At 40.9% G+C, this 23,447-nt stretch overlaps 1 protein-coding gene across 4 annotated transcripts in view; it reads right to left on the bottom strand.

Moving 5' to 3' along the window:
- PCSK5 (proprotein convertase subtilisin/kexin type 5) overlaps positions 1-23,447 on the bottom strand; it is a 440,201-nt gene that overhangs the window by 279,966 nt on the left and 136,788 nt on the right. For all 4 annotated transcript variants that reach the window (XM_084770008.1, XM_084770009.1, XM_084770010.1 and 1 more), the window contains exons 4-5: positions 15,717-15,860; positions 13,024-13,100 (exon numbers count right to left, since the gene is read on the bottom strand). In XM_084770008.1, the coding sequence (XP_084626134.1) occupies positions 13,024-13,100; positions 15,717-15,860 (221 nt within the window). The remainder of the gene's footprint in view (positions 1-13,023; positions 13,101-15,716; positions 15,861-23,447) is intronic.

The following is a 23,447-nucleotide window of genomic DNA, read 5'->3' as shown; positions in this document are numbered from 1 at the left end:
CTTTTCTCAGAGAAAATACTTAGAATGTTTAAATTCTAGTATCTTGGAATGACTGAGTTAGGCAGAAGAATAATTTATTGAAAAGATACTGGGGTGCTCAAAATTGTTGGGGATATTACCAAAGGTACAGATGAGTGCTTTGTAAGTTATGGTCACCTCAAAACTATGAACCATTATCTTCAATCAAGAAAACCACAACGAGGTAAGACAGACATGGAGCTAGATAGAGGCAGAGAGAGGAGACAGGCAGAGAAAAGAAACAATACCAACTCCTCAAATGAGCCTCCGATGCTATAAAACAGTAGAGTATTCTGATCTGCAATCCTTAGAGGGAAGAAGGGCTTCAGATGTGGGAGTTTCCAATATCTGCATAAATAAGGAGACACTTGGGGGGGGGGAGGATGAAATCCAAGTCTAAACACGAAATTGATTGTTTTACAGATGTCTTACACTTGAAGCCTTACAGTAATTTTATGCAATTTTAAAGTAATTTCTTGCAGAAATCAGCTCTATGTGGCGAATTTCCAACCTATAGCAAAAGTGTATAGGATTTTGTGACAGTTCCAATTTGACATTTTCAGGAGAGATGATCAGCTGGGGGCAGGCAGGTGCCATTAATTTTTAGAATGAGATGATATGGAGCACCCTGGACTACAGTATGGGAAGCAATGGAAATGGACAGTTTCCAGAATTTTCAGTAACCATACCCAAGGAATCTTTGGCCTTCACCAAGACTTACAAGCAGAAAATTCATCCTATATAAAACAGAACTGAGATAGTAGTAGTAGTAGTAGTAGTAGTGTGTGCGTGCGTATGTGTGAATCTATCTGCCATTAGACACTACTTTTTACATGATAGATGAGAATACATGTAAAAGTACTTTGTAAACTATAGGGCATCTGTAACCTATAAACCATTTTCCTCATAGATGGCTCTCCTTTGCTTGAGGTGGTGAGATCCACCCAAAAGGCACTGGACAGACTAATAGTACCAAGGCTTTGCCCCCTTTTCTTATTCTCTCATGAAAAATACACAATGGCCTTGTTAGATTTTGCTGAGTATGTAGTCCATGGTTACAACAGCTAAGGCTTCTCCTTAGGGGGAAATGTTAGTCTCTACTACATTCAAATCACACATTAAGCTTATCGAAGCTACAGAAATGCTCACGGGAAAGTCTAATGAACAGTGTATACACTTTAAGTTCTAAAAGTGTGCATACTGACACAGTTAACTAAATATCAGTATATGATATTTGTCCATATTTTAGCACATGCCTGTTTTGTGGGGGGGGGGTATAGATGTCTTAATATACTCTTTCAGTGTTCAGGAGGGTCACAAGATTTTTAAGTGCAGCCCAGGGGTCCCGCTCAAACTAAGGCACCAACCAAGGACAATACAGGCGGTAAACTTTAAACCCCTACCCAGATCTAACCAATGGTCAGAACATTCTCCACAGTTGAGTGGAGAGTGGGAGATGACTTTCACACGTACTCTGGTGCCTCATATTTGACCATGTCCCCTGGAGGGGGAGACCTGGTGGCACTCAGAGGAAGGACAGCAGGTTACAAAGAAGAGACTTGATACCCTATGAGCATATACAGGGGGAGGTAATACCCCTCAGGAACAGTCATAGGGGAGGGGAATAAGGGGAAAATGTGAGGGAGGGAAGAATGGGAGGATACAAGGGATGGGATAACCATTGAGATGTAACAAGAACAAATTAATAAATAAAAAAAGATTTTTAAGTGCAATTTATCTAGGAATTACTTAGGCCTCCCCCACCTCTAAGCATTTTCTCTTCTCACTTCAAATATATGGCTTAGAAATTTACAAATATGTACTATCTGTATGAATTTCACAAACCCACAAATCTTTTAAGAAAAAATATTATGTGAGTTTAAGATATGGGTAATATTCTTAACAAAGTTCTTTCTCAGCCTAACATCGGTCTAAAGACAAGGGGAAAGCAAGTCTTGACAGATATATGAAGAGTAATGGGTCTCCTCCTTCAACCAGGATGTGTTAAGCATGAGTTAGTATCCCTTATAATTGAAATAGGTTTGACAGTGCAGATTCTCAAAAGAAGCTCATAGAAACACAAGCAAAACTTTGGAAGAACATAAACAGAAATGGATTGATGTACAAAAAGGCACCTATGAACAGATATGGAATAAAGAACATCAATATAACTTGAAACAGCTTCTCAAATAGCTGCTTCTATTTGCATTTGGGCCATAAAGATTTTAACAACATGAATCACTCACGTACAAGTATGTTTTGTTGTTCCATGATTACAATGCCATCAGTACCACATCTTGCAGAGGCTGAAGCACACTGATCTTAATTCGATGAAAGAATGACGCCAGAGTCACCAAGGCAACTCTGCAGTGGGAAAAAACTGCAGTCCCCATTGGGAGAGCCTGGATTGTCCCACTTGCCTCACAGTGGGCTTCAGTGTGGACCAGACGGAAATGCAAGGCCATTGCTAAAGATGTTCTTAACAGAGTTCCTCATCTGGAACCTGTGTGTCTCCTTTTGAATTAAATTTCAGCAAATTCAAGTGCCTTATTTCATTGACCTCTCCCATTCCACTGCCCAACGTTAGGCAGGTAGATAAGAAATAGGAAAAAACAAAACAAAACAAAATAAAAAAAAAAACCCAAAAATAAAACCCAAAATGAAGCAAAGGTGTTTGTTTCAACTCTAATATCAAATAGTTCCCATTTCTTTGGAAGACATCAAAGCGCTCTCCCATAACTCTAAGAAAGAAACATAAATACAGTCAACATTATGAGAATCTGACAGTTCATGAGTTCAACAGTTCAGGTCACAGTTTAGACTACTGCCTAAAGTGAGTTCAAATAAGGCCACTTAGTGTCAGGAACAAGTCACTGATGTCAAGACTGGGTCAAATGCTAGAGACCAATGTGTGCTTCTCTTCTGGCGTGATGACAATACTAGTGTCTATGGGAAGATCGTGATATCAGGAGGATGGAAAATGAAAGGGATAGAAGGCATACACAACAACCTGATACATCGGAGCTGGAGGGCTGAGGAGAAAATAGAATTCTATATTTGGTAATTGGGACAGGTGTGGGAGGGGGTGTGATCCTATGAGGATGAATTTCTCAAGGAGAAAATGCCAACCAAAAGCAAGAAGGTCACACAAAACCTGGAGCAGTCAGCTAATCTCAACTCAGGATGTCACCACAAGGAATTTTACCTGTAATTCATGCAAAATTCAAATGCATATACTAGCATATGTAAATTATATGCAGATGGCATGTGGGTATCCAAAAATAGGAAGAGGCAAACTATTGTAACAAAGGTCACTTCTAAAATTCATGAGATGGCAGCTTGGGATGAAAGCAGAGAAGAGGGGACTCCAGAGAGCCTGTATGCTCTTAGTTTCTTAGAGCTGGTCAACGATTTACAGGCAATGAAAACTCTTACTATTCTCCAGAGGGGAACACTTCCTTAAGTTATCACGCCTTTCTCAGTAGGAGAAAGTCGCCCATTACCAGGTGCTCCTTGGGCTCAGTCTTCTACAGAGAATCTTTTACTCACAGCCCACATGTCCAGATCACTCATAAAGCTCTTCCCTCAAATGCAAAAACCGCAGGTCAGTCACTCTTACTTCTATGATCCCAACCTCAGAGTCTGACCTCCAAATACAGCAATGTGAAGTGGCCTCTGGGAATTAGACGGACACTTTATTTTAGTACTTATTTTGTAAAATTTGTATTTACAAATCTATGTGGGTTTTGTCTGCACGTATGTTTGCACACCATGTGCTTCGTACCCAAAGACGTCAGACAAGGGCATTGGATCCCCTGGGACCAGGGTTACAGATGGTTGTGAGCAGCCATGTGGGTGCTGGAAGTCAAATCTTGGTCCTCTGGAAGAGCTATCAGTGCTCTTAACTGTTAAGCCATTTCTCTAGACTCAGAGTACTTGCGTCTTATAAACACCGGCAATAACATTAGCATTCATACATATGGCTTTTTCACATAGTTTTCAGAAACCTTTTACTTGAATTGTGATCAGCTGGTCCCCATTAAGTTTCACTTTCAGACACTGTTAATATGTATTAGTCAGAGTTTTTGAAAGAGGACAGACCCAAGCTCTACCTTCACCTTGACATCATTCTATGAGACCAAACCTAAAGCCAGCCAGCTTTCTACCCGCCTATTATCCTTTATTTTTCCATCCCTCCCTCCTTTCTTCCTTCCCTTCAATTATAGTTTTTCTAGTTCTGTGTCTGCCTTTGAGTTGATGCAAGTCACAACAGTTAACTCTCTACCACCTGTGAGTAAATATCCTATGGCCTCACTAGGTCTCCCTTCATTTATATCAATCGAATAGATTGCATTGTGGGACCAGGTTCATATAATTCTTTATTGAAACAAATGATATGTGCTCCTTGTCCCTAGCCACAGTGATCTACATGACATCAGAGATCCTTTCAGTTGCGCTCCTTGTCTCTAAAGAAGCAGAACCCTGGGTACCAACGTCTCAGTGAACATAGTGCTGCATTCTAGTCGTGACAGTTCCACAAGGTTGTGACCAACCCAGACATCAGCTTCTCATGGACTGCCTAAGTTAGCTATGTGGGTAAATACATGGTGGGAGAATAAATGAGCTCAAAGTCGGCCTGACACTATAGCCTTGGGCACATTTCCTGAATGTGAGATGCAAAAGCGCTAATGTTATCAGTTTATGTTTATATGGTAACCAGATACAACCAAGCGTAACACCACAGATATGCAAGTTATTGACAGTTTAAGATGAACAGGATCAGTGAGATAGCAAGGGAAATTGGAGACGGATGTGCCTCCAAGAACACAGATCCAGTGGCAACGGGCTATGGGCTGGGTACCAGGGCAATTTTTGTTGTTGTTGTTCGGTATCATCCTGTCTTCTTTGCTGATCAACCTTCTGATAACTAAATGCATGTTTTAACAATACCAGATGCACACAGGAATAGGAAGCTTCTATTGTAGCAGAATTAATAAGCATTCAAACTATGGTATCCCTATTTGCTAACAAGAACAAAATTCTACCTTTGGCCTTTAACCTGGAAGAAGTTGATGAGAATTAAAATGTTACCGCTGGATAAACAGTATCTCAGTGATGTTAAAGTGAACAATTTGCAAGGTTGAGGTCCAAATACTCTTTCCAGATGTTCTGCAGAATGACCCTGTTATTTGTACAGGTAGTAAAATAATTAAAACAGGATTCTCTTCTCCTCTGTTGCCTTTCTTCTTCAGATTGTCTCAGAGAATTTGCCAGCAGATCAGCTTAGCAAGTTTTTGGATCCTTTGCTAATGCTCAGTGAGGCCACCAAGACACTGTTCCCCTCGACCTATAGGTTTTCATGCTCTGTGATAAAACGTATTTCTGGGTGGAAGGAAATAACAGAAACTATGGGCATGCAAAGGGGGAAGTCGGAGATTTAAAAAGAAAGATAAATAAGTACACCTGTCTGGGAAACCTGCTCAAATGCTTAATTCATTATTTAAAAAGGATACTTATCTCTTCCCATACTGCAATTTCCATCTGCTTTAGAGCCCTGGGAAGTTGTGAGTTTGTTTTTTAAATAAGAAATTTAAATTCAAGCAACTATCAATTATTCATGTCAACAGTACATGGGGTTCACATAAATTATACCTAAACTTCATTTTACCCTATAGCATCAATCAGACTCTTTATCAAAACTGTTTTTGAGGGTCCCAAGGCACTAAGTCCCCAAATCCTAGAGGAGAAAGTAGTGAAACTGACATAGAGCAGAACAAAGGAGTTTGAAGGTTACATTAGCATGACTACAAGCCCTGGAATAATTAATGTAATTTTTATGAAGATGAATATTTATACTTCAGGTAACAGCTATATAGGACTTTGAGGTTAGATAACCACTTTCTGTATTTGTTCAACCTTCATTAAAGAATAAACAGCTATTTAAACAACTCTCATAAATTTAATTACTTTTGTCCTCAGATGTATTTGAACATTTTTTCTTCTTGCTCTCTAAGACAGCAAGCTAAATAAAGGACAGCACATAGCTGTGTCAGCCACAGGCCTATCCCAGAACATTGGGCACCTTTAAAATGGCTAATGCAGCTTAGTCAAGACACAGACACAGACACAGGCAGAGCTTCGGGGAACGAAGTGTGTAATCGTTTAAATACTGAACCAGAACAAGAAGTTCCCAGAAAACCTCCCTTAGCACCAGCTGAAAGGATCTGAGGTCTTCAGGGATGCAGAGATTGGGAAGTGGTCCAGCAACAGAGAAAGCCAGCCTGAAACCCCTTCACTCTGCCAGTGAATCGAACCAGTACCCTTATGAAGCCTGTCCAAAGGAGTTTGCATGTCCCTCTAGCAATGTAGAGACACAGAGGAAGTATTTTCATCAGAAAGGGACCTGCTGCAGTCAATCAATCAACTGTTGCCTTGATCTTGGACTATCCAGACTCCAAAACTATTAAATTTCTGGGTCTTTTTTTTAAATTATCTAAGTCTAAGACACATTGTTATAGCAGCTTCAACAGACTATGTCAGCTATATATGAAAAGTGTGAAATATTCTGAATGTGAAGACTCTGGGAATTGTACTTGCAGTTAATGTTATTATACATGAATTTATTTGACACTCAGAGACCTACTAGATGGAGTTATTATCCTGAAAATATATTAAAGGAAAATTTTAGAAACTAAGAAGAAAAGCAATTTAAACTTTGGTAACAACCATCTTTCTCTTTGGAAGGTTTTGTATGACCTCGTAAGTTATAGATAACTACTTATCATAATTTGATCAAATTCTTGGTATAAAAAAGTAATAGTACTTCAACTTAGTATGGTCACAGATCGCACAGTGTGGGGAGCTTAGTCTAGCACTGAGTTATTCTACTTCCCTTATAATCCAAATGTACTGGCTTTGCTTTAGTATACTATCTCCTGGCATCAGCTGTGTAGAAATAAGAAAGAGGTACACACACACACATTGGTTTCTGTGCCATACTAACATTCTTTAAACCAGAAAAGAATGGATGAAAGATTAAAGAACCAGAGGACATGGTGTTTCTATCTACTCTGGATAAATCTCCAGAATAAGAGATAAAAAGGAAAATTAAAAAATCTATTCCTTTAAGAAAATGAATCTGTAACTTTTGGGTTGATTTCTTTTGAAAAGCAATTGGACTCTGAAGCCACACACCATATACCTGATACGATGCAGTGTTGTCATCTTTTGTCACATACGTTGCCATGGCTTAAGCAGAGAGAACATTTAACAGGAGGCAACCTAGGGAAAGGGTGCTCTAACTCAGACATCAATAATTCATTTACTGAAATAGGAGTAGAGGGGATGAACTGCCAGGAGACTGTGAGACTGTTTCATTTGTACGGAGGCAGTCTCCGCTTTCAGGCCACAGCAATGCAAGCTACGATGAATTAAGGCAAAGGAAGGGCAGGAGGGCTTTTATAGTTTCTTCTTATGATGCTATTTCTTTATCATCAGTAACACAGATTCGACATGTCACCATTTGGGCACTGAAAAAAAATGGTGAGAAAAGAAACGGCTGTACTTCTGGGGTGATCTCCTTCACTTCAAAGCTTAGTCATGTAAGTCTAAGAGAGATGATTTGCATGTGTTTTAAGTTGCAGTCTTTACTGGTACTGAAAACTCTAGAACCATTGGTTCCTTCTGAAGCCCATTCCCAATTCAATCTATTAGTGACCAGTATAGATTTCATCACCACAGCTATCCCTTTAGTATAGGTCTTTTCACAAAGTAAGGTCTTAACTAATACTTATTTAAAAAAAAAAAAGAATAAACAAATGCAGCCAAGTACTAGAGAAGTCTAAATACACCCCCAAACCAGTTGGCCTGATTATACAAGGGAGTATTGCGTAGCATATGCCTCAACTTCCCTAGTGTGTTCTTCTTAAAATTGACATTCCTCTCCTTTATGATCTTATATCCAGTTGCACCCTCCTTTGGCAGCTTGCCTAGTGTTTTGAGCTACCATTTATACTAGACTGCAGGATGGAGGACTTCAGGTTAGATCCAGCTAGAGGCATCTGAGACCTGGGTCCTGAGCGTGTGGTGTGTTCACAAATAGGAGCTTAGCTTCAGGCTCTACAGGTAACCAAATGCTGTATCACTAGTCTATATTGTTTGGGGAGTCATTTGGGCTACCATTGATTGATTATACCATTGAATGATCAACCATTCTAAAGGAGGTTTCTCTTACCTGGTACTGTTTTTGTTGTTGTTGTTGTTAGTATATCGTTATAAGTGGCATAACTTCCTTTATGATATATGTGCAGATATATGTATATTACTATATACACACATATGATTGTATACATATACATAAAATTATATGTATTGTATACAATTTTGGGGTAATTATAAAAAAACGATCACTTGAAGCTCAAATAACCATAGTATTATTTGTCCCTTGTCCCGCTATCTACTTCTGTATTGAGATTCCTCCCCAAACTCCCAGTAGGTGCTCACTCCCTGTTTTTACATTACCCATGTCATATCACCTGCATCCACCCCTCATCAAAATAACTTCTCTTTAAAGCCAGTGGAGACCATCGCAGAAAACCACAATTTGACACAATTCAGATATACACAGACGAAGGGAAACCAAGCCCCAACAGATCCATCCATATCCAGCCTCTGCATCTATGGCTCAGGGAACATTAGGGAAGAGGCTTAGAAAGATCGAAAGAGCCTGAGTTCCAGGAAGTCCATTGTGACACAGGCTCTTCTAGAAATGGCTGCAGAATGATGGGGATATCAATGGGCATGGTAACATGGAAGGAGAAAAATTTCGCACAGTCCCACCACTAGACAAAGAATGACAGGCATGCTGCACCGAGGACTGGGTGATCTGCTGCTTTCAGCCTTCAGAGGCTGAGTAGCCTCTAGCTCAACCTTTAACCCTGGAGACAGAGTTCCCAATACTTAATTTAGATGTGAAATGTTCATGTGCACACATCCGTTTAGATCACTTAAACTTTAACTGATTATGAGGAGTCAGAAACATGAACAGAACATATAATTACAGTGATAAGAGCTATAGTTATTCATCACCCAGTATGCTGTTAGCTTAGGGTTTTACAGTTTACTGTTATTTTTTTTTTTAGAGTGAGCACTGTTGTCCTACTTTCCATGTATTACTTTTAAGTAGCAAAGTTCATGGTAGTAAGATCCAAAGCTAATCACAGAGAGCCAGGTTCGGTAATCTCTTCTCAGAGAAAGATCTACTCTTATTCCTAGTGTGATGAAACCCTGGTGTCAGCAGGACTATCTACTCACGGATCCATGCTTGAAGATATAGCCATCAACTGGATCGGACAGTAAGTCTACTGAGCAGAAGTAGTTTAACCATAAATGCTAGAATACATGCTCTTAGCTAGCCAAGATGGAACACACACACACACACACACACACACACACACACACACACACACACACACACACACATACACACCATGAAACATAAAATACCAGGCAGAACTACTGACACCCTGATACCATGGGGGTTTGAGGTTTCTATAAACAGATATAAGGAATGCTGGTGTAGGATCTTGAATAGTTTTCCATTTACTGACAAGACTGAAAATAAAAGATAAACCACTTGGGCTGGACAGATGGCTCAGAGGTTAAAAGCACTGACTGCTCTTCCAGAGGTCCTGAGTTCAATTCCTAGCAACCACATGATGGCTCACAACTGTCTATAATGTGATCTGATGCCCTCTTCTGGCCTGCAGATGTACATGCAGGCAGAGTGGTATATACATAATAATAAATAGATAAAATGTAAAAAAAAAAAAAAGGGTAAACCCCTTATTGGTTATCCAATGTAAAGTGGTCATCATTGAAACCACATACTCAGGCATGCATGGCAATAATAATTTAAAAAAGAAGCTATCAACTTGAAAGTAGGTGGTGATATAGGAGGGCTTCAAGGAAGGTATTTTGGAGGGGCTGGAGGAAGAAAAGGGAGGGGAAAATGGTATAATTCTGTTTCAATCAAAAACTTAATAAAGAGACTACAACTATCAGCACACCTCTTGAACAATGTTAGAATCATCCATCAATTAAACTCTCATTACATGCAATGAAGTTCTCAGAGTGGATCAAAATGGGACACATTGGCGTACTCCAGGAGGAGCGATACTACAGGGATCCATGAACAAAGTCCTGGGGAATGGCCAACTTTAAAAGCCATTCTCCCAAGTCAACCCAGTAGCAATCTATATTGTTTCACTACTGTACCTAAGCATATAGGTTTAAAAGGATAGTCTGAGCCGGGTGGTCGTGGCACTTTAATCTCAGCACTCAGGAGCCAGACGCAGATGGCTTTCTGAGATCTAGGATAGCCTGGTCTACAGAAGGAGTTCCAGGACAGCCAAGTCTACACAGCGGAATAGTTTACAAATCACTAGTAAAATTAATACTCAAAGAACTACCCTTTTTACATATGGACATATTGGTCAGCATTGTTACATCAGACATACCTTTGATAATGGTAACCATCACCACTCCATTACAATGAAAAAGCCCCTCCCCCACACAGAGATTTACAAATAACCAACGAAGGGATACATTTTAGACATAACTAGCTACAGGGCTCAATGCGTAGGTCTTCAGCTCTTACCCATAGCATATCTGTACATTTACATCCTACAGGGGGACTCTGGCATTAACATGATCTAGACAGTTTACATTTTCCTCTCCTCTGTTCTCCCTGCAAACAGTTCTGTGATAAATGTAGTGAATCGGCTTATTGCCTTATTGCAGTCAGCTTCTGTAACACTTGTTTTGATAAACAGACTCATCTAACATGACAGATACATTAGGGACTATGCTGAGCATATGTGGGATTGGCATTTGTTTATGTGCAGTTCTCTCCTACAGTCTCTATGTATATTAAACAAAGCAAAATGCATCAGATAAACTGAACATGTAGGCACACACAAACACGGCTCTCATCTTAGGATACAACGCCCCACAAGTGGAGCGGTCACACCGGTGGACCTGCAGCTTCTGCCTGCTCGCAGGTAGCTTTCCTTTCTTTTCATAGTCACATTAGGGCCTTCACCATGCACACCTTCCATTCTGATAAACCCTCAGTCTGCTTTGTAGTTTCTCTCGCTGTTCTGTTTTCTACTCTTGTTCTTATTATTTCTCTTTGCCTTTCATTTAAGAGTGTGGACAGCAATGGGCATACTTGTGCTTGTAAAACAAATAAGCACATTTCAGGTTCTTTCTGAGGTAAGTTTTGACACACTCAGCCTTTGATACATGCAACCTTATTGCAGTTTTGATGCATTCAGCTCTTTAACATACGCAAAACTAGGTCAGCATTTAAGTGCATCCCTTTTGTGTGTGCAGTGACTGCACACACTGACATTCGTGAGTGCTACAGATGGCAGTTTTTCTTTGTGTTTAAGATTCTGTAGAGTGTCATCGAATTCTTGGGTAGGCCTATGCAACATGTATTGAGAACCATGTATGGAGAATACTGGCGACAGTACATTGTTTTTGTTTTTAAGATTAGTGTTAGAGGGGCTGGAGAGATGGCTTAGAGGTTAAGAGCACTGTCTGCTTTTCCAGAGGTTCTGAGTTCAATTCCCAGCAACCACATGATGGTTTACAACCATCAGTAACGTGACCTAATGTGCACTGTATACATAATAAACAAACAAACAAACAAACAAATAAATCTAAAAAAAAGTAGTGTTAGAGACGTTTTAAACTCAATGCAAATATAAAAAGTCTGGGACTTCTCATATCTCCTCCACACAACACAAGAGTCCATCTTAAAATACTAAATGATTCGAGTCATTTCACGCTGTCTTGTAATTGGGCTAAAAAAAAAATCAGCTCATGTTGCCTGAAACTTTTGTTGCTTATGTGAAATTTCTGGAGCATTATCATTTAAACAATAAAAGCTAGGTCCCAAAGAAATCTGTTTGGAAGTTCTAGGAAAGTCTACCTATATCAATTTATGAATTATTGCTTTGACCACAGATCTGTATTTGTCATATATACTTGGTTTTCCATATTAACACATGACGTATTTCTACAGCTTCTTTTTGGAAACTTCTTTGTAGATGGTGAAAGCAATAGAAAGTTTTTCCACGACATCTGGTTTCATCTGAATTGATTGACCGAATACTACCTAAGACAATTTCCCCTGATGAAAAGCTGTGGACTGCAACAGCAACAACATATGGTCAAAGCAGTCCTCTTTGCATTTTTTGTGGCCCCAGCCGAAACACGCTAAGAAAAAGTCAGATGAGATTTTTCTAAATTATAATGTTTCCCCAGAAGAGCTTTGAGCCAAGAGAGGGAAGAGATGGACTAATGTGGTCTGATGATCGCCTTTGTAAGAAGCAAAAAGCCATTGGCACTTACCCACTGAGGAGCGATAAATGACTGCTACCCAATGGATCTGCATTTTCATTTGCAGTCACTAAAAACTACCATACCGAGAGGAAAGAGAAACTAGGCCTCTTGATTAGGACTGGGGATAGGAAAGAGGATGCAGCCCACCACTGGCAATAATTCTCTGAGTGTTGTATTGTACCCTGGTGAAAAACCCAATCTGTGACTATAACTGCAATGACCAAACAAATGTGCTGGATCTAACAGTAAGTGAACCCTTGGGAATTACCCTTTTGTTTTGTTTTTTTTTCTCTCTCCCCCTAAGCACATTTATCTCTAATGGGCAAATTATCTCCGGGGCTAAGATCTTCACTTCCATCTTCAACACTTGAAGATGCTGAGCCAGTCCCCAGGGCTCTGCCAGCAGCTGCTTTTTCCTAGGTTGACAAATTCCACTTTCTTACTCAAAAATTTCAGTGAAAAGATACCTGTTTCTCTTGCTGTGATTTGAAGACCATTTGTTACCGAGAGGTTTGAAGAGAAAGACTTCCCTCAGCATAAGCAGAGAGAAGAGCTCCCGGCCAGCCACTGGCCAGCCCGCTCTCTGAATCTTACTTGTTCTCATTGCTTGCATCATAACGAGGCATCGGGTCCAAGTCATTCCCATTCACATCGCAACTGGCCAGAGCATCCTATGACCATGAAGAAGAGAGGGGGAAACAGGCTGTAGTTAGAGCTGACCCACAAGCTCAGGCATTCTTAAGAGTACTTTTGCAAGAGAGTTACTAGGTCAATGAATACACTCATGGCTTCCCAGCATCAGACACCTGAGGGAGAGACTGTTAGTTCCATAATCATCATTGGGGAATTGTCACTGTATGGTGAAGTAGTCTATACAGACCAAAGGACTTCCCACTTCTTACCCAGAGTGACCTAGTTCATGAGATGCTTATCTCGCAGAGATGCCCCAATTCCACATTTTCTAAGCACCTGAGTCTGAGTTTTTCGAAATATGCTTTCCACTCTTTACTTGATTTCATGGGCTTATGATAATCTTTATCACACTTTAATAATTTTAGAAGAAAAAAAAAACTACTGTTCATAGATAATTGGCAAACCAGCCAAGATATTGGACGTTCATCCCCTCAGGTTTCTTGGGATCTGTAATACACAGCATCAGTCTTGTTCAGGCATATTTTCTATTACATAAAAGCCTTTAAGTCTGACTCTTAGAGTGATCCTACAGCTCCAGGAGCAGTCCAAATGGCAAGCAAAGGGTTAAAATGAGGGAACAGAGCCTCTGAAGCCAGAGTTGGATTTATTTGTTTGCTTTCAAAAATGGTTAGAAAGCAAGCCCCCAAATACTAAAGAGAACTCACAGGGTCACTTCCACTGTTTAATTATTTATCCCTGCACTTTGCCTGGTCCAGAATATTATTAACTCCCCCATGCTTCATGACTGCTTCTACGTCCAGTGTTAATAAAAGCCAGTATTATCTTTGCTTCTGCTCTTTAAGAAGTCCTTGTGTTTCTGAAAATAAGTTTTAGTCCATGGAATTTGTGATGGTTTGGAGAATGAAGCATGGTACATGATGCATATAATGTTGATAAGTTCGGCTTCCTGCACACAGGAGCCCTGCTGCCTCGTGGTGGCTGTCAGGGCTGGACCTGCTTTAAAATGAGCGACTCAAACATAACTTATCAGCTTTACTCACAGGAAACAGAGGCACCAAACAGGCTAATCTGTAGCCAGTCTGGACATGAAACAAACCAGCCAGGAGCCCAAGTCTGTGGGTCTGAATAATTCAGTGCTTTTTCTGGCTACCAAGTTAGAACTGAGATAGCACTGTCATTGGTAACTGAACAGGTGACCCTGGAGAGTGTCCTTCAGAGTGAAAACATAAAAGAGGGAAAACCTGTTGTCATAATTAGGTAGAAGCAAATTTCCCGTAATGAAGTCCAGTCATCTGCAGCAGATAGAAGCGCAGGCAGAGAGACTCTCCTGGCGTGCGGCAAATCTCCCTTCTGTGGTGCAGGCAGCTAGATTTCAGGATGTCATACCTCACCCAGGAGAACTGACTTCAATCTCCAACCTCTAGTTCCTCCACCTGTATCTGAGGAGACTGAACTGAAGTTCAGGCTTTTAAGGTCTATGCTGCCCAGAGGCACACACGTATCTGAATGTGCTTGGCCACAGGCTGAGGTTAACTACTGACTTCTGTTCAAAGCAGAGCTAAACAAACCTTTAGTTTTGGCTTAAGGAAGGGATTGATTGATATGTAGTACTGGGAGGCAAAAGTGAAGCAGGTCTCTTTGCAACAGATAGAGACCAGAGGAGAAAACCACAATCAAAATGCAGAAAAGTGGAGCCCAGTCTCAATGAATGCATCTACAAAATGACTCCTGGGCCACTGGGGCAGTGGAGGCAGAACAGTATTTTAAGAGCTAGAGGATCAGGGAATTTACTGTGAGATCGCATCTCCTAGTAGTGTCAGAAGCTACCGCCATAAAGTCTCACCAATGTGGCTGAGCAAGGTCAACAACAACAGTCATGCTAAAGTAGAACTGGGAAAGCTCACAAGCCGCAACCACACACAAAGGACTAGAGACATCTAAGGAATGCCAAGAGTAGGGAAATAGTCTTCCCCAGGGAAAAGCACACCAATTGCTTATCCAATACTAAGTGCTCAGCCCTGAAAGAATAAATTTAAGTAACATCAGGTTGTATTCATATATTTGGGGATGTGTGTGTGTGTGTGTGTGTGTGTGTGTGTGTGTGTGTGTGTGTGTAACAACAATTAATGTAAAAAGAAGCCATAAATCTAAAAAGCAGCAAGGAAGGGCAATGGAGGAGTTTGAGGAAGAAAAGGGAAGGGGTAAATGATATAAGTATATTAAAATATCAAAAATTTTAAAAATTAACAAAGACATAGAGATGAAAAATTGGCAGAACAACTGGAGAAAAGTTCTCAGTCTGCTCTTTACCATAGACGTATGCTGCCTGGCTGGCTGGCAGAACTCTTGAGGAGAGTGGGTATGGTTGGTTACAAATGGTGTTGGTGGCAGGGTTTCTAATACCTCATGGCTGTCCTTTTGAAGGCCTCAGCATCAAAGGCATGGGGAAGTGCAAGGATGCTATGCTGTGACTCCTGTGCTTCAAGAGCCCACCTTTTGCAAGGAGGGAGCAAAGCACAGAGCCTGCCATGCCTCTCGCTCCCTTTGTCAGTAGCTCTCCCACTGTATGACCATCCCACCAGGAGTCCCCCACTTCCAAGGAGGGAGGACATCTGGACACAGCAAACACTCACGTAGTTCTGCATCAGATCAGGGTGGGTCCTCTCAATGCCATCATCCAGGATTGTCACCACGATGTTCTTCCCCGTATAGCCTCTCTTCCAGGCTCCTTCAATATTCATGTCTGACTGGCAGGGGTGCGTGTTATCGCTGCAGTGCTAAAGAAGGAAAGGGCATCATGGATTACTAAAAAGTGAGAAGATAGGAAAATCACTCACTTGTGAAGATTGAGTTAAGAGCCATTTGGTCTGCTGACTGTTTGAGGGGAAGCACTCCTCCTCAGAGAGGTAATTGGGAGGATACAAAGATATACGTAAGAAAAGAAAGTAAATGTGGACTCATTAATATTGAGTACCATGTCAACAGAATAAGGGATATTTTATTTTCACCATGTATTAATGAGATTGTAATAAACTACTGTTGTATTTCATTATAGATCTGAAGAGGGCAATTAAAGAATATATACTTTCTCATATCTTTTTGTTTTGTTTTGTTTTTCTCTAGCCATTTATTATTTTTTAAATATATATTTTATTAATTTATTCATATTACATCTCAATGGTTATCCCTTCCCTTGTATCCTTACATTCCTCCCTCCCTCCCCTTACTCCCCTCCCCTATGACTGTGACTGAGAGGGACTTCCTCCCCCTGTATATGCTCATAGGGTATCAAGTCTCTTCTTGGTAGCCTGCTATCCTTCCTGTGAGTGCCACCAGGTCTCCCACTTTCTCATATCTTAGCCAGGCACCTAGGACCCAATCCAGCTACACAATTTAACTGACTCGAGCCATACTTGTACAACTAACCAGAGGTGTGCTCCAGTTAGAAAAAAAAAGCAGTTCTTTTAAACTCCTTCCTCTAACTTAACAATGGTAGGCAATATTCAGAGCTACTTTGAGAAGGGTGGGAATACGAAGGGAGGGGTACGAAGCCAAGACAGGCACTCTATCCAGGAAAATGTATACAGGTGCTTCAGGGGGCAGGCTGGAAACATAACGTCTTGGCTCATTATGTGCAGAAATTTCATTCTGCAAGAGCCGCAACGTCCAAACATACTGAAAAGGGAATGGAGCCAGCAGCTTTTTCTGATATAATTTACTAATGTTGGTTCAACCCACATAATTGTTCCTTTCAAGTCTATCTCTTTGAAATATTCTCAAGGGTTGCTATTTTCCAGGTTCTTAAGACTCAGAAGAAGCACAAAGGCAGGGATGTGTGGCTCTGTGATGCCATAGCAACACCAGCTTCTGCTCGCCATTCACCACTCACGGCAGTCCTCCTGCATCTCAGCAAATAGCTCCATGCTTAGGGAATGGAAAGGAATGCTACATTTTCTCTGCCCTAAACATAACGGAGACCCCATCGGCACTGTTGGATTCAACACATATTGTATTGAGCACCTACTGCATGCTCAGCATGGTTGCAAACAAAATGCCCTAGAGTATACATTCCAAGGGAGTGTCACAGAAGACAGAAAAATGAACAAACAAGACAAATGATTATGCACAGTTTTCAAGGGAGATAGGGGCAATGGGGTAGAGAGAGCAGGTCAGTCATATAGTGGTCAGTGCCCAGGGGACTGCTTTGGGGGAACAGTTAGGATGACACTTCAGTCTGAGAAAGTAGAAGGTATGTGGTCATGTGACTGTTGAGGATCTGATGGTAGAGAGTGGAGTCATGTGTTTAGGAAAGGGCCCAGAGACTAGCATCCTGTTCAACACAGTGAATGGCAGGATTTTGATGTGGATAAGAGTTCTACAGGGCACAATGACATAAGGATGGCAAGCTGGAAAAGGAAGAAGGACCACTCTGCGCCCCAGACACTAGTTGTTTACTACCCTGCTCTAATGACCCATGTGTCACTCTCTTGACTCCCACCAATTTCCTGAGCATGGCTCGGGACCTACACACAGTCCTCTGCAGCTCTCTCTTCTTTTTTTTTAAAAAGAATTTTTTATTAATTTATTCTTGTTACATCTCAATGGTTATCCCATCCCTTGTATCCTCCCATTCTTCCCTCCCTCCCATTTTCCCCTTATTCCCCTCCCCTATGACTGTTCCTGAGGGAGATTTCCTCCCCCTGTATATGCTCATAGGGTACCAAGTCTCTTCTTGGTAACCTGCTATCCTTCCTCTGAGTGCCACCAGGTCTCCCCCTCCAGGGGACATGGTCAATTATGAGGCACCAGAGTATGTGTGAAAGTCATACCCTACTCTCCACTCAACTGTGGAGAATGTTCTGGAGAATAGCAAAGTAGAAGGATCCAGAGGGTCCTAGAAACCTACAAGTAGAACATTATGATAGGCAGATTTGGGCCCAGGGGTCCTGCTCAAACTAAGGCACCAGCCAAGGACAATACAGGCCGTAAAACTTTAAACCCCTACCCAGATCCAGCTCTCTCTTCTTTTTTCCTTTCCAGAACCTAGGAGCAGAGCCATGCATTTGCACAAGCACACTGGCTCTCTGTGCACCAGCTCATGCTCACTGGCGTCTTTTATGCTGGACTGTTCACAGCGGAATCTTGTGCTCTTGTCTTCCTGACTGGCCCACGGAATTAAGTCTAACTGAATACTTCATAAACACTGCTTAACCAACATACTCAGAATGAAAAAGTAGCCTTAACTTTATTTCCAGTTAAAATTATTATGCTTCCCACTTTGACCTTTTCAGCAATATCTGGCCAGTTACTTGCTTGGCTAAAACAAACGGTAGTGAAAAGAAGTGGTGTAGACAGCCAACAAAACACCTATGTCCCCAACTGTCCTATTTGGCCAAGCATGTGAGCCTCTCCTCCCCAAATATGATAATTTAACAGAAAGCAATTTTAGCATATTTCCATTTTATGTTTTTTCCAAAAGCTGCTGTGAGCACCTGTGGTACTCATTGTGACTGGAAGTGAGGTTGATGTGGCTGAGAGGTGGGCTGAAGGAAGGGAAAGCATAGGAAACAACAGGCAAGCCACAAATGGAGTAAGCACCCTGGATTGCAGGGATACAGCCTGAAGTTGTAATTATGAAAACGGAAGAACACTACCCGTCAATGGAAAACATGTGTGGTGGAGTGAGCTTGGGCCCTTTGGAATGTTCCCACCTCCGCTTCTGAACCTAACTTTGATCATTTTAAACATTCTGGCACTACCTTTTTTATCCCTTACACACACCACCACAGAATCACTGGTGGTAGCTGGGAACTTTGCAACTGGTATATTCATTTGACAATCTAACATGGGCATGTAGCTCAAATATCAAAGACAAAATGACATTGAAAATAAATATAAGATGAGGGTGAACAAATTAATAAAAGTCTAGACTGTTTCTTACAGACAAGTAATAAGTCTGAGGCCACTTTAAGGATCTATTGTGAGCAATGTATAAACCTCTGGGTCCTCAAAGAGAACCCTTGATTTTTAATATATTTCAGTTGTTTTATGTTTTCAAACATATTACTAATGTAGTTGTTTCATCTACCTGAACTAGGGAGAGCAAGGAGGATAGAAATTACTGATGTCACCCAGCAATGAAATGAGAATGATCTCATCATTTCCTGAAGAGCCTGATGAAAGTGGCCTTTATTCTGGCCTCAATCTCCTTGCCAGATATCCATGTTAAAGCAGCACTAAAGGATAAAAGTGCACAACTGGGCCTGGCTCTCATATCTGTAGTTAGTTCCATTGAGATCTCTGTTGGGGAAAAGCCTAGAATATAGAATGGCGTCAACATACGTAAGCCCACCGCCTGGAACTCACCAAGAGACCAAAGGAAACCTCAGCATATTAGAACTGGAGAAATCACATAAGTGCAGGATTTAAGTATTTATAGCCCCAAGTGCACCTTCACTCTGAACAACGCTATTCCACTGGTGTCAAGCCATAGGTGTCTAAGTTCTTTAAAAAAATGAACATAAAAATGCAAATACACTACAGACACATGAGTTACTCCAGGTAGATATACTGCTTACTCATCCAAACAAGCTGTGTCCTTAAAAATACACCTCAGGGTTTATTCAATGGATGAACGGTTTATACCCTAAATAAGTTACCCCAAACCTACATGTGTTATATCTTCATCATCAGCTTATTCAGAAAAATGGAAGGGAACCCCCATTCTTTTAAAATTGTTATAAAATTTGAAAGCCCCTGTGGTAATTTGAGTAAGAATGGCCCCCATAGACTCATACATTTGAATGCTTTGTCATCAGGGAGTGGCACTATTTTTCTATATAATACAGAGATTTTTATGTTTTATTTTTATTAAATATTTTTACATATAAATTTATATTATTACACATACATACAATAAACTACCTACTGCAAGAAGAACCATGAAACAATCAGGAATTATATGAATGTTACATTCTTAGTGTTTTGGTTATTTGTATTTGGCAGCCATGAAGAAAACATCGGTCCTATCTTGGTGCATCTAAAATCTGAACTTATTTATCATATTTTGTCACTATCAACTTAAAACATCTAGATTAGGAAGTGTGGTCTTGTTGAAGGAGATGTATAATTGAGGGTCGGTTTTGAGGTTTCAAAAGTCAACACCAGGTCCACAGTGTGTCTGCCTGTCTCTGTCTCTGTATCTCTGTGTCTCTCTGTGCCTGTCTCTGTCTCTTTCTCTGTGTTTCTGTGTCTATGCCTCTCTGTGTTTCTGTGTCTGTCTCTGTCTTTCTGTGTCTGTCTCTCTGTCTGTCTCTGTCTGTCTCTCTCTCTCTCTCTCTCTCTCTCTCTCTCTCTCTCTCTCTCTCTCTCTCTCTCTCTCTGTACCAAAGGAGCCCAAGGATCAGGACGTGCCTGCATGTTGCCATGCTCCCCACAATGATGGCAGTGGACTAATCCTCTGAAACCGTAAGTGAGCACCTAATTAAATGTGTTCTCTGATAATAGTTGCCTTGGTCTTGGTGTCCCTTCAGAGCAATAAAACAATGACTAATGCATCACCCCATGAACTGTGCCATTGCTTTTTTGCTGTCCTTATAGTAGACTCTAGGACCTTGTATACACTAGGCAAGTGCCCTACTACTGAACTGCATCCGCAACCCTTGAGCTGCTGGGTTTCATGTAGTTAGTACTCTGCTGACACTGAAAATAACCATTGTTCAAAAACTATTGATAAAGTCATTGTTCATTATTGACAGAAGCATGTAAGCCTGCAATTCTGACTGTACGATGTTTATAATAAAATACAATTCAATATACAAAAATATGTACTGGAAACCTTCCTATTGCTAGGAAAACACCATGACCAAAAGCATCTTAGTGAAAAAGGGTTTATGTGTCATACACATCACTGAGGGAATTCAAGGCAGTACTGAAGGCAGGAACCTGGAGGCAGAAACTGAGTCAGAGACCTTGGAGAAACATTTCTTATTGGCTTGTTTACTATGGCTTGCTCATTTTGCCCCAGGACATCCTGCCAAGAAGTGACACCCCCCAAAGTGGATTGATCCCTCTCACATCAATCTTTAATCTAGAAACTTCTTCCACATTCTTGCCTATGGATCAATTTGATGGAGGCATTTTCTTAGGCCAGTTTCCCTCTTCCCAGATAACTCTAGCTGTGTCAAGTTCCAAAAAAATAAACCAGCCAGAGAAACATATCTAGTCAACTCAGAAAAGTATATGAATACTTTGAAGTTCTTTGTAAAATTTAGAACTTAAGAGTTGTAATAAATCAAATAGGAATAAAATTGAGATTCCTCTAAGTGAAAAATGTAAACCACTAGGTCCTTTCCCTAGCCAACTACTGTACAAGTTTTTTCAGGTGAGCCACAATATGAAATTACCCAAGGAAGCACACTGCTTTTAAATACCACCAAACTCAGCAATGGTAGCTAAAAACATTTGTTAAAGTGAACCAGGCAGACAGAATATGAGTTCCGTCTGCTTCTTTCTGGCTGAATGATTTGTCAAGTTGTTTAAATTATTAAAACTGTGTCTGCTATTTGAACACAAATGGTAGTCATAGATATCAGAGAAGATAAAAATGCAACAGCGCTGTTATAATGATCCTGCTACTGCTGACAACAGTGCATTCATATGAGTCCTCAGTGTTCCCAACTATTAGAGAAGAAAATCCTAGTTTAAAGAGTGAAAAGGACAGGCATGTTTCTGTAACCCAATGGGGAGTTAGGTTAAGCAACCCAGGAAGGGCAATGGATCACTAGTAGGGACATCTGGGAAGACCCAGATGAGTGCTTCACATCTGCAGTCCTGGTGATGGGTAGGTGTTGCAGACAGGCATGACGAGGTGAACAAAGGGAATGAGTTACCTACTGGGGCACTGATGAGACATTCTGTCTTCCTCTGAGCCATTAACACTTCTTTACTCTGTACCAGTAGCTCAGCCCTGATCAAATGACAGCTCCCATCTGTTACAATTTATTGTTGACAAAGGTTAGTAACAGGAATTGTTACTTTTCAGTACAACTCCATGTAACACCAAGGAGACGTCAGGAAAAAGCAGATGTAGGAGAAGGCTGTGGTATATCACAAGTGCCTAGAAATTATAAAGGTATAAAATCTGGGCTTCACTACAAACGACTTAAAACTCTCTTGGATGAGCAGTGCATATTAGAGTAAACAGAATAGATCCCTGTCTTAAATGCTAACACAAGGGGAGACCCAAGAGTCCAAGCAGCGTTGCCAAAGGACAGAGAGGTCTAGACAACAGGAAGCTTCCCATCGTCACCTTTCCAAACCTAACCTCACTTCAAATTACAAGTTTTCGATCATAAAAGAACTTAAGAAAACCACTAAATGAACACAATGCATCAAAAACGGCATGTGTGCCCTTTGAGGCTCTTTATGTGTCTCACAGTAGTGTTTGGAGAGTTGCTTTCAGCTATGTCACCTAGCTTTGATTCTAAGGAGTAACCAACACTTCTAAAACACAGCAAACATTTCTGTGGCACTAGAAACAAAGTGACCATGTATACAGACAGAGATATCTGCACTCGCCAGTTCAGAGCATTCTAGAAAAAACGCTGGTCTAAAAACAAAGGAATTGCGTTTTAGAAGCCTGGATCTTAACCCATGGCATCCACTCCTCTTGTCATTTCTCCTTCCCAGTTACCACATCTGAGTCATGACAGTGGCTTTGGTAAGATCTCTTTGGTCAAGTCCTAGAGGCTTAGTCTATGTCTCAGACAAAGAAGTGGTTATGAAACAGAAGCCTTATAACCAGGGAAGGCCATGAACCCTGGCCATGGGAGAGTGAGAGCACTCCTGGAGAAATGACGTTGATGGAGCTTGTACGCCAGCTGACTCACTGAAGAGCAGGTGGGGGCTGCGGGAGATTTGCAGAGCTTTGTAAAGACATGTAATAATCAGAGAGACGCTGAGCGCATCTTATCTAAAAATAACCCAGACTTGGGAAGACTAAGGTTGAAAGAGCAAGATGGGAAATAGGAAAAAAAAAAAAAAGGAAAGGAAAGAAAGATGTGAGATTAAAGAGGTATTCAGAGAATATTCATTACATAAAACAGGAATCCATACATGAGGTTGCCAGTCTGAAGGAAGGAAGCCAGTCCAGAAAGACAGCAAAAAACCCTCACATACCAGGCTGATGGAGTTCACTAGAAACATTGGTCCTGCGAGTGTGAAAGATGGACCATGAATGAACTACATGTGTCAAATAGAGTAACTGTAAAAAACAAACAAACAAACAAACAACAACAACAATAAACAAACCCTCAAAGATCACTGGATCCTTGGCAGAGCATTCTCTTCAGGTGTAGCCTGTG

Source organism: Acomys minous, assembly GCF_964271855.1.
Source record: "Acomys minous genome assembly, chromosome: 2".
NCBI lineage: Eukaryota > Metazoa > Chordata > Mammalia > Rodentia > Muridae > Acomys > Acomys minous.
This window is presented reverse-complemented; position numbering and strand designations above follow the sequence as displayed.